Here is a 12697-nt window from a genome sequence, read left to right as displayed (position 1 = left end):
GAAGTAGCTGCCTAGGATTCTCAATGGGTATGGTGGCACCTGTCAATTTATTAGAGCACGTCTAATATGCTCCCAACTAATTGAATTAAAAGCGTTCTTGATATCTAAACTGACGGCCACACAACACTTGTAAGCATTTATTGCGGAAAGAGCTGTTTGATTTACTATCCGTATTGCGTCAATGGTTGATCGACCTTTCCTGAACCCAAATTGATTTGGAGAAAGGTCCCCATTTCCAGCCACCCACATTTCAAGTATTCTTACCAATAGCCTTTCCATTATCTTACCCATCTCGTTCAAGAGACATATTGATCGGTAAGACGATGGATTTTCCACCGGCTTGCCTCCCTTCTTAATTAGTACTATCTTAGCTTCTTTCTTTCCGCTTGGCAATGTCAGCATTCCACCAATACGCAGGAGGTTTCCCATGGGGGGGCAGTCTCCTACGTGGAAAGGCTGAATTACAAGCTACCCTAATTTTGTTGTCCAATTGTTGCAGGATGGACTCCAGGCTATCGTCTCGTCTGTGGCTGGAAGCCAATTCGTATCCTGTACTAAATAAATTAATGTCACAGCCTTTCGAGGTGTCCCATCCTATCCCACGATCGCTGTAGACGCTGATGGGCCTGATCATTTTCTTCGTGACCGAGAATGTAATAGAATCATGGTCTGATCCATTATCTCTGTCAGAAATTACCCTCCACCCAGAAATCCTGTTAACTAGGGGTTGGGACACCGCCGTTATGTCTACAATTGATCCACATCCCACCCCGACAAATGTGGGTGAACTACCTTCATTTGCGATTGCCAACCTCAAGCTAGCAAACGTCTCACCCAACAATTGACCCCGTGAGTTTGTTAACCAGTCTCCCCATTCTGCTGACCTTGCGTTGAAGTCTCCAGCTAGTATTACTGGATAGTCATCCCGATGCATTCTAATGTTTTCCTCTACTCTAGTGAGGAAATCACCGAATTCAACTTGGCTACATCGGGGGGATACGTAGACGCTTACCATGTAAATTCCGCTAACTTTGGCTGCGACGAATTCTCGGTCGTGGTTGACATCGGACACCGAGATTCCACTTCCGAAAACGCCCAAAGCAACTCTCTCCGATGTCAACCATCCTCCTACACGCCATTAGTAAGTCCAATAGGATCAACTACCAACACCACATCTATGTTATCCTCGTGTACTTGCTGCGACAGGAGATCCATGGCCGACCTGCAATGATTCATGTTCCCCTGCAGTATTTTCATGGCACTCGACGTCATAGTTGCGTTGAGGGCCCACCACCATTCCTTTCCCAATTGACCACTGCCCCATTCACATTTCCCTGACACGAGGCTGACTCCTTGATGAGGGTATCCTTGAACCTTTCCCTCTCCGCCTCAGTTGCATTGCAGTCGGCTACCAAGTGGCCATCCTTACCGCAGCCCCTGCAGCAATTCATGCCCTTGCATTCCCTAGTTTCGTGCCCGTTGGCCAGACATCTAAAACATCTTTTACGGTCTACCCATATGCGAACTCTGCACGACACAAATCCTACGCACAACCTCCCGCGTTCTAGTATTTTGCCCGCCAATTCCGAATCCATAGCTATAATAGCCATTTTTTGGCCTCTGGGCATGTCTCTAACAGATATTTTGGTGTTCACTCCGCTTCCCACCACGTTAGCCACTGTTCCTGCGACATCTTCTTGCACCGTCAACTCGTCTAGTCCGAACACCCCCAACCTGGTTCTTTGTTGTAATGTGGACACCATAACGTCGCTTCCAACCGCTCGTTGAACCACCTCACTGGCCTTGTCTACAGTACCACATTTTCTGTCAACCTCCAGGAAAAGGTGGCCAGCCTCCGTCCTGCGCACCGCCGTGATGTTGTGGCATAATCCTTCATCGAGGTCTCTGACCTAATCTTCTTTAACACGTCCACATATGACACCTTATCGGTTTTGACCATAATGGCCGGTGGTTTCTTCTTCGCAATTGCATTCCTTCGCACATTTCTACTAGCCACTTCGACCCAGGCGCTGATTCCTTCTTGAGCCATAGATGTTTCAGGTCTCTTGATAGGAGCTCTTTTCGTCTCCTCTACTTTCCCCATTACATCATTCCTTTTCGCTGTACTGAACCCCACTGGTTCGCCCACGCGTATGGGTAACTCACGTTCCAATACTTCCTGTTTAACTTCACCGATTGCCTCCAGTATGCTGTCAAGTTTCTCTTCCACACCAATTGTCTCCCCATTGCCTCCTTGTATTACCATCCTGTCTAACCCCTCCGTTATCTTCCGTTGTCATGTCCCTCTGGTCCTTTCAGCAAGGTCTTTGACTTCTTTAACCTTTTTAAAAATTCTGTCAGCATCCCCAATTAAAGTCTTCACCGTAGTATGTACATTCCTACCAGCCGGCGATTTCTAGCTAACTCCTCTTTAGTGGACTTCTCCAGGTCTTCCAACAGCTTGAAGGTATACTCCAACGTTTCGCTGTCAAGACTGTCCGCAGATCTAATCCTATTTCTGGTAGCTGCTGACTCCTCCAGCTTCACGATAAGGGTCCCTTGTTCCTGAGGTAATACATCTTGTCCCTCCTGCACCTGGGGTCCCGAAGCCACACTACTTCCGGCAGTCAGAGAATCCGAAGGCATCCCCGACACCGTAGTAGTCTGCACAATACGGTTATCCATATGCACCGGTGCTGCCAATTTCGCAGCAAACGGTTATAACAACCGTTAGGTATAACACCTAATTTGATTCAAAAATGAAATTTGGAGTCAAACGGTCCAAAAATTATGAAAATCCCTAGGAAGGGATTTTAGATACCTANGTTATACCTAATTTGATTCAAAAATGAAATTTGGAGTCAAACGGTCCAAAAATTATGAAAATCCCTAGGAAGGGATTTTAGATACCTAGAGTGATGACGTACCACTTAGAGAATAAGAAACCAAAATTATTCCCGAAAGAACCAGCTTCCTATCACAAAAACCCACCGAGATAGAGCTATCTCAAAAAACTGAAGTGGGGGGGGGTCAAAAAACCACTTTCTGATGGTAATTTGCACGCACCCCACTAGACGATCGCCACTGGTCCGACGCCGATCCGCCAGTTATTGAACGTGCCAGGCATTTTCAAAGTTTCCGGGGGGTGGGGAAATGGTGAAAAAACTTCTAAGTCCAGAGATTTACCAAACTAAACCGCGGACGTTATAGCGAACGCCGCAAAGTTGTACCACCAGGTCTTACCTCGAAATGGTACAACTAACACTTCCACATAAAAATGGATGCCAAGCGGCACACATTTGTTGTGGCCGTTCGACTGCTCTAACGCTCTATAAGAAAAAACCACGTGTTTTACAACTATAACTTACGTGTGTCGTGTAATACGAATAACTTCAATTTGGCGTAAAATGGTCAATATTAATCGGACAGACTCTAAAACGACACCTGCCGATCGCGCACTTTTTACACTATAATGATATATTAAAATATTAAAAACGCAACAATAACAACCAAGAAAAACGCAAAAAATCAAACAATAGCCACAGAGCGTCGTCAAACACGTCCGTCTCCGACAACAGCCACCGCTGAACTAGGATATTTACATCTCATTTATAAAAACCCTTCTCAATGGTTTCATTGATTCTCCTGAACTTCTTTCCAAAATATCCTTCCGAGTCCCTTCCAATAACACAAGAAACCATTCCCCTCTCCAACTTCCCCTTCATCCTATCCCATAAAGTCAAAACCACTTTCTCCATAGAATATTAAGGCGATTTAATGAGTTTAGTCAATACCTGTTATATTTTTAATTTATAGTATTTCATTGCGTTTATCAAAATAATTTATATTGTATATAGTAATAATCTTTTGTTGTATAAATTTAAACTAAACTTTTAATGTTTTTTGAATATTGCCTGTTTAGGCGTTGGAAAAAAAAATAATACAATTACAAAATTTGCAGTTGAGTTCTGACGTTTCGGACTCATTACAGAGTGATGAACTCTACAATGAGTCTGAAACGTCAGAACTCAACTGCAAACATGAATATATCCTCAAGCATTTCAAGCAACAAGACAATCCATGAGAGCTTTAACACATTGATAACGATTACAATATTTATTGTAATCGTTGCAATGTGCAATTTTGCAAGAAAGTGCAATTTTTAATATTATATTATTATACCTAAACACATTCAGTCATTATTTAGAAATATAAAAATTTATATATCATACTTAATAGCAATTTGAAAGCAATATTATTTATATTAAAAATAACGTGTAAATTTTTCTCAGCTCTCACTGAACCGATTTCTTTCAATAATGCGTCAAAAGATCACAAATCGTATCAAGTTGAAGACATTATCCTTGAAAATTGAAAAATTTTCCCTCATTCCCCGAAAATGGGGGAAATTTCCAAAAAAATTACAAATTTAAAAATCGGTAAATTTTGTCATATTTTTCACTTTTTTTTTTTTAACTTCCATAACTTTTTCAAAAATCAACAAATCAACTTAACTTTTTTTTATACTAAAACCTTAGATATTTCCCTTTCATTTGATATTATTTTTTTTTTTTGAAAATCTAACAATTATTCTGCTCACAGGGGGATTTAAAATAACAACTCTTTTACAAAAACTTACTTTTTCAACTTAACTTTTGAAAGTGTTCCGGAAAGTCTAACACTTATATATATATATATATCTTAAATTAAAGCTAATGTAATGTACTATGTTATGAAAAAAAAAAAATTTCTGACTATATTTTGTCTTCATGGTGAAAATGGCTACCGAATGCTATTTTTGTATGAAAATTCTCGATTTTATATTTTACATTCTATACTTTAAAATGCTATAACTTTTTAAAAAATGTATGGATCAATACAATTTTTTCATGAGAAGTAGTATTTATATACATCTTTCATTTGACATACTTTTTTTTAAATCAGACTATTTCTCTATATATGGGGAGGGGTTCAAATCTGAATATGTATATAGAAAGTAGAACTTTTTCAACTTAACATTTGAAAGTGTTCCGGAAGGTCTGACACTTTTATATATATCTTAAATTAAAGCTAATGTAATATACTTTAATTTGAAAAAAAAATTTTGACCTTTGTACTTGTCTTCATGGTGAAAATGGCTACCGAATGCTATTTTTGTATGAAAATTCTCGATTTTATATTTTACATTCTATACTTTAAAGTGCTATAACTTTTTAAAAAATGTATGGATCAATACAATTTTTTCATGAGAAGTAGTATTTATATACATCTTTCATTTGACATACTTTTTTTTAAATCAGACTATTTCTCTATATATGGGGAGGGGTTCAAATCTGAGTATGTATATAGAAAGTAGAACTTTTTCAACTTAACATTTGAAAGTGTTCCGGAAGGTCTGACACTTTTATACATATCTTAAATTAAATAATGCAATATACATATTATTATAGAAAAAAAAAATTTGACCTCTGGACTTGTCTTCATGGTGAAAACGGCTACCGAATGCTATTTTTGTGTGAAAATTTTCGATTTTATAATTTACATTTTTTACTTTAAAGTGCTATAACTTTTTAAAAAATNAAAAATTGTTTCGACGACCTATCTTCTATGCGCAAATGGCTACCAAATTCAAAAATATGCTATTTTTGTGTTAAAATCCTTGGTTTTGTATTTTATTTTATTTTAAAATATCTTATTATACACTGAATTTTATAAATATTATATAATTTAATTGAAATAGAATAAAGTTCACAAAACATAAAAAATTAAACTTATTAAAATTTTTTTACATTTTTAAAGTTGAAAAAGTAACTTTTAAATTTGACTTAGCTTAAATTGCTAATTTAATCATGCGACGAACAGTTGCCGAATTGGTAACACTTGTGTCTTTCACGCATAGGGTACGAGGTTCGAATACGACTTTGATAATTTATATTTTGCATTTTTTTTGAGTTAGAAAAAAATTTTCAAATCTTTTGATTTTTATCTCATTTAGATTCAATAACTTCAATAAATATCAAGGATCCCATCACTATAGTCTCCCCTCGTGGGAAGAAATTTATTATTCATGTTAATTTTATTTTACTTTGTGGTTTTTTTTTTGTGGCTATGATTTATTTTGCCAGCCCTCACTTGACCTACTTTTTTCAACGATACGTCAAATGATTACAATTCGTTTTTAGTTAAAGATATTACCCTCAAAAATTGAAAAAAAAACCCTTAATCAAATAAGAAGTAGCTCAACCAGCTTTTTCCATATAAACAATTAAAATCGTTCATTTCTAATATTTTAAAAGTATATTGTCGAATTAGATTTGATATTATATAATTTTACTTTTAAACTTATTAATTTTTTTACTCTATTTATTTATCATAAATCTAAAAAAAAAATGATTTTTAGTTTCACTTGAATTTAACTATGAATGAAATAAAAAAATTACTATAAATAGTAATTATAAAATTTCCTGATTGCATATTAATTTTAACAATACCATATTTTATTATTTATTCATAAATTATACTTATAAATCAACTACTAATTAGGAATAATAATAGAAATAGAAGTTAATTTTGCTTTAAGAATAATCAACCAGTTTCTTATAATTAAATATTATCTACAGATTTGTATCGAAGCGTTTCTTATGATAGTGATTTTAATCACTGTCAGATATCATCTATACTAGACCTAACTATGACACGTCCCCACTGTGCTCGGTTATTTTTTTAACATTATGGATTTCCAAATCTTGAATGTATACAACTTGCCCAGGTATATCTTAATAAATTTCATTTAATTATAATTTACAGCTAGAGATGTATTGAAAAATTTAATTAGCTTCAATGTAAATAATATACATGATTTTAATTGGATAAGTCAATTACGTTACTATAATAAAGACTTCAAGACAACTGTATCAATGATTAGTACTACACTTGATTATGGTTGTGAATATTTAGGGAATTCGCCAAGACTTGTTATAACACCATTAACTGATCGATGTTATAGGTAAAATAGCAAAAATCTAAAAATAATACACAGTGATCGATTTTAGTTAAGACCAGTGGCTGTAAAATGGAATGGTATTAGGGTATAGGTTCCATCAAAAAAATTACCTTTTTTGTTATTTTTGTACAATATATATTATATATATATTTTATATTTTAAAAACTTTATATATGATAAATTATTAAGAGTAATTTATGTAAAACAATTATTAACCCCACTAATCCTTATAATCTTAAAACTTAGAATATTAAATTTTAAGCTTTCGTTATTATTTATACGTAAATAAATTCAACGGACTGCTTTTCAAAATAAATTAAATTGAAACAGACTAAAAAAAGAAAGCCAATTACGCATATGTAATAGTTCATAATTTTAATTATGTAATACAAATAAACATCTTTGAGGCTAAGCCGTGTATGATGGTTTTTATCATTACAGTTTTTCATCCCCTTCTATGTTAAAATAATTTTACTGTCACTGGATAAGATATTTATTTTTCTAGAAAATAAATATTATTTAATTCTATGAACTATATAAAACAAGGGTCAATCCATGTTAAGTAAATCGTCCAGAAATGGTTGCACGACAACCTCATTTTTTTCTTAAATTTTCAGGGTTTATTCTTTATGCTATATTTTTTAATTGTTTTTTATAACATTCCCATTATTATGGCTATTTCAATGTAAAAAAATGTTAAAAATATCCAGAACGTTAAAAAATACACTGATTATTTAATATTGACGATATTAAACAATAATAACATATTATATTAAATAATAATAACACGAGGTGAAATGAGAAGATCAGTAACAATAGACGAGGACGTGATTGGAGAGGTGGAAAGTTTTAAATATTCAGGATCAGTTGTGAAAAAGTGCGGTGGTATTGACGAGGATGTAAGATACAGGATTAAGCGCGAGTGGTTGAAGTGGAGAGAAGCGTATGGTGTCTTATGAGATAAAATAATTCCAATGAGGCTGAAAGGTAAATTCTACAAGACTGTAATAAGGCCAGCTATGATGTATAGTTCAGAGTGTTGAGCGGTTGATAAGAAAGTAAAGCAGATAATGAGTGTAGCAGAGATGAAAATGCTTAGATGGATGAGTGGAGTGACTAGAAAAGATAGGATAAGGAACGAGCATATAAGAGGGAGTATAGGCGTAGCATCAAATGTGGATAAGATGAGAGAAAATAGACTTAGATGGTTTGATCATGTTATGAGGAGAGAATCGGAAGCTGTAAGAACAGTTATAGAAATGAATGTTGAAGAAATAAGAGGTAGAGGATGACCAAAAAGAGATGTAGGGATGCTATTGAATGCGATTTGAGGACAGCTGATGTGGGAGATCGTGTCTAGTGGAACATTAGGATAAGGGTGTCCGATCTCAAGTAGTTGGGGTTAAGGTAAGGAAGATGAAGAAGAAGAATATACTTTAATATGCAGTTGGGTTGAGTTTGGCGTACTATAATAATCTTGAGTTGAATAAACGACCAATGCGTTATTGAATATTCATAAACTGTTCAATGTAAAATGTTTGTAATGTTAATAAATAATGAAATAACAATATGTTGAGGTTTTTATCCCTGATGGAGTGGAAACATTTAAATCACAATATTATATAGTTTTTTTAATTAAATTATTTTTAGTTTCTGAGAAAATTTGTATATCATCCAAAATTCATCACTGAGTATATTTTAATATATATATTTATGATATCTATTACATTCTTCGTCAAATATAGAACATTAATGGGCGCATTAAAATTAAACCTTGGAGGAGCTCCCGAAGGTCCGGCTGGTACAGGAAAAACGGAAACTACCAAAGATTTGGCCAAAGCTATTGCTAAACAATGCATTGTTTTTAATTGTTCAGAAGGTCTTGATTTTCAGTCGATGGGAAAATTTTTTATGGTACGTATACGTACAAATTATTATTAATGTTAGAAATGAAATTATTCGTTTATACTTCTAGGAAGAGATTTCTTTAGGTAATTTATATTTATTAAAACCTCAGAAAAATAAAATACTCTTAATCAAAAATTGTCTCAGTTAAGATATGATTATTTCAATCCAAAATTCCGAACATCGTGTAGTACGCCGAAACGGTCCGGAACGCCGCTCGCCTTTGCTCCCTGAGCAGGTTTTTGCGGTTCTTGGCCGAATACTCGAGAATATACGACCGAACCGGTGACCCGTACAGCAGAACCGAGTGTATGATCCTGCTAGAATTCTGCACCGAATCTCCCACGGTTCTTCCTATTGGGCATAAGTCTTGCAAGGTTATTCATAACTTTTTGAGCCCGTTGAGCCGCACGGTTGCCCGTGTTCTAGGCACCCTTGTCTCCCAGGATTTTCAGCCGACAGAGCATCCAAATCTCCTGATGCAGTAACTTTCGCACTGTTTTTCTTCATTGCTCATATACTATGCTTGTGAGGGGGCTGCCCTCGTAGCCAATCCCTCCGGGCAGTGAGTAGCTAACTTCTCAGGTTGTGTGACAATTTAACTCCGTTCACACTCAAATGCTACCACTTATTCGTCCATATAGGCTTATTTCACACTACCATGTAGATAACGTTTGAGCGGTTTACTGTCCGCTATTCACTTATTCGTCAGTCCTGATAAGTGAGCTGCTTATTTCACGGCTACCCTGCATATTTGCAGGCTGTTCCTCTATCCGCAACTGAGGACGTACCCAATTCTCCGAGCTAGGGAAATTGCAATCGTACCATTGTTTCGTAGCACCGTAGAGCCCGATCTAGGCAACAGTGTAGCACAGCGCAATGAGACTTGAGGTCGATCTCCCTTAACCTAAACTTCCACATAATATACGCACACATCGGCTTTCCTCATATATCATTCCATAACATACCTCCATCTCTTTTATGGTCTTCATCTACCTCTCTTCTTTCATTATTCATTCCAATAACTGTTCTCTTAGCTTCCGATTCCTCTCTCCTTATAACATGACCAAACCAATCACTTCACTTACCCATTTAAGCATTCTGCTCTCTGTTACACTTATTCAACAATAAATCAATTAGTAATAATTTATGATATAATTTGAAAGGCCGTAGATTTTTAAAGTTAAAACAGTTATAATATCTTACAGGGTTTAGCCCAGTCTGGAGCTTGGGCATGCTTTGATGAATTTAATCGAATTGAACTTGAAGTATTATCAGTTATTGCACAACAAGTTCTGACAATCCAAATGGCAGTAAGAGCAAGAGCTGAAAAATTTATTTTTGAAGGCATTGAGTTAACATTAAATACTACTTGTTCTATTTTTATAACAATGAATCCCGGGTAAATATTCATAAATATTAAATTATTATTTATAAATAACATTTTCATAACAAGTTATATAATTATTACATAGAAATGTTGGTAAATGTTTCAAGTTATAATTAATATAAAAAAAAACCCAGCACAGTGAGTTAAGGCATAGTTGAGTCCAATATAAATGATATCTGACAGTGATTAAAATCACTATCATGAAAAACTTTTCGACGCAAATCTCTAGATAGTGTTTAATTTTAAAAAACTGGTGGATTATTCCAAAAGCTTTCCTTATTTATATTCTGATTACATGTTATTTGATTCATAAGTATAATATATGAATATATATATTTATTTATAATATATAAAGGAAAATGGTCTGGTTGAAAAAAAGAAAAGCATATTGCATAAAAGAAAAATATAAATAATACTTATCTTAAAAAAATTATAATGATCCATACATTTTTCAAAAAGATATAGCATTATAAAATTAAAAATAGAAAAAAGAATCTAAAAAAGAATTATTTTCTAAAAATCGTATTTTTTTATTAAGTTTGATATCCATTTTCTTCGTGATAACAAAATAAAGACCGATATTTTTTTTCCATAATAAATTATATTACATTAGCTTTAATTTATGATTTATATAAAAGTGTCAGTATTTTTATAACACATTCAAAAATTAAGTTGAAAAATAACTACTTTCTATACACATTTTTAAAGATTTGAACATCCCCTTGTATATAGGGAAATAGTCTGATTTAAACAAGAAGTATATCGAATGAAAGTAGGTATATATATATATAATTTATTATAAAAAAATAGTATTGATCTATACAATTTTTAAAAAGTTATAGTAACATAAAGTTCAAAAATGTAAAATTTTATAGTAAATGACACAAGCTTTAATTTGATATATGTGTAAAGGACAAAGTATTTCCGGAACACTTTTAAAAGTTAATTTTTTGTAAAATAGTTGTCATTTTGAATCCCCCCTGTGTGCAGATAAAGGGTCAGATTTATAAAAAAATATATATACTAATGATAAGTAAAGACATCTTCTTCTTTGGTATACCCAGCCACTAAGACCATACCCACATACATCCTTACCTCCAAATTTCTTTATCCGATGCCTGTATCCTCCAATCTACCCCTCCTCCTAACGCTTTCACATCATTTCTTACTACGTCCTCCCATTTCAAACGTGGTCTTCCCAGCGGTCATTTCTCAGTAGGGTTTGCTTCTAATACTTTGCGTATGAGTGGGTTTTGGCTACGCCACGCATGCCCAGTCCATAGCAGTCTTTTGTCCTTTATTGTTCAAATATACTAAATTTGTGGAAGAGCGTTTCTAATTCATCGTTTTTTCTTATTCTCCACTCACCGCTTAGCATGTCCTTTACTAGACCAAAAATCTTTCGCAGTATTTTTCTTTCCAGAATCAAGAGTATTCTTTCATCACTTTTCCTTAATGGCCATATCTCAGCTCCATAAGTAATAACAGGTCGTATTAATGTAATGTATAATTGTATTTTTAAATCCTTTGAAAGTGATTTTGATCCCAGTAATTATGCAAGACCATAGAGGCATTTATTTCCTGACTGAATTCTTGCCCCTATTTCTAATTCGATTTCATTTCTCTCTGAAAGTATTGACCCTAGGTACTTGAATTGTTTAGTTCTTTTGAAATTTCGGTTATTGATGTTAAGAGTTGGATATAGTCTTACGGTGTCTTGTCTTCCTACTACCTGTAGGTCGACCTGTAAAACCACATTTGTAATTGCCAATAACTTGTTCCGACTTTTCATTTATTCTTGATAACAGACAATTGGAAAAATTTTTATAAGCCACATTTAAGAGGACTATCCCACGATAGTTGTTGCAGGTAAAGACATCATGCATCTATAAAAAAAAATTCTTGATTTGATCACTTTTAAAAAAGTTATGGCAGTTTTAAGTAAAAAAAATTTAAAAAATTTAAAAAATTAGCGATTTTTTAATTTGTATTTTTTGGGGGATTTCCCCCATTTACGGTAAACGAGGGTTATTTTTGAGGGTAATTTCTTCTTCGATGAGATAGATTTGGGCAGAAGTCTGCCCAAATATCGTCCCTATCTCCTTAAATGAGTTTTAATTGCCTGAAGGAGACACAGGCAATCGTGTACCTTAGTTACAGGGGATAGATTATTAAATAAAATTAGACTATTGTTTTATGTCAACGACAAAGTAAAGTTATATTTTAGATGTTCAGTAAATATAAGTTATATGTACTGTACAATACGTCTGACCTGAATCCTAGTACAGTTGGTTACTAGGTATATCCAAGTGAGACGGAGTTGGTTGGCTATGATGACAATTGGCGATAGACGGGTCGTTGAATAAAACAAGTTAAGTTATAAATAATATAAATAAGAT

At 34.2% G+C, this 12697-nt stretch overlaps 1 protein-coding gene across 4 annotated transcripts in view; it reads left to right on the top strand.

The window, feature by feature from the left end:
• LOC126899129 (dynein axonemal heavy chain 3) overlaps positions 1–12697 on the top strand; it is a 236275-nt gene that overhangs the window by 95585 nt on the left and 127993 nt on the right. For all 4 annotated transcript variants that reach the window (XR_007702488.1, XM_050673685.1, XM_050673684.1 and 1 more), the window contains exons 23-25: positions 6808–7006; positions 8749–8917; positions 10117–10310. Coding sequence is in view for 3 of the 4 variants with exons in the window: in XM_050673685.1 (XP_050529642.1) it covers positions 6808–7006; positions 8749–8917; positions 10117–10310 (562 nt within the window). In the remaining variant the exon portion in view is untranslated. The remainder of the gene's footprint in view (positions 1–6807; positions 7007–8748; positions 8918–10116; positions 10311–12697) is intronic.

Source organism: Daktulosphaira vitifoliae, unplaced genomic scaffold, assembly GCF_025091365.1.
Source record: "Daktulosphaira vitifoliae isolate Bord-2020 unplaced genomic scaffold, ASM2509136v1 Scaffold_2, whole genome shotgun sequence".
NCBI classification, from domain to species: Eukaryota; Metazoa; Arthropoda; class Insecta; order Hemiptera; family Phylloxeridae; genus Daktulosphaira; species Daktulosphaira vitifoliae.
The sequence above is the reverse complement of the archived record's forward strand: the minus strand, read 5'-3'. Positions and strand labels throughout refer to the sequence as shown.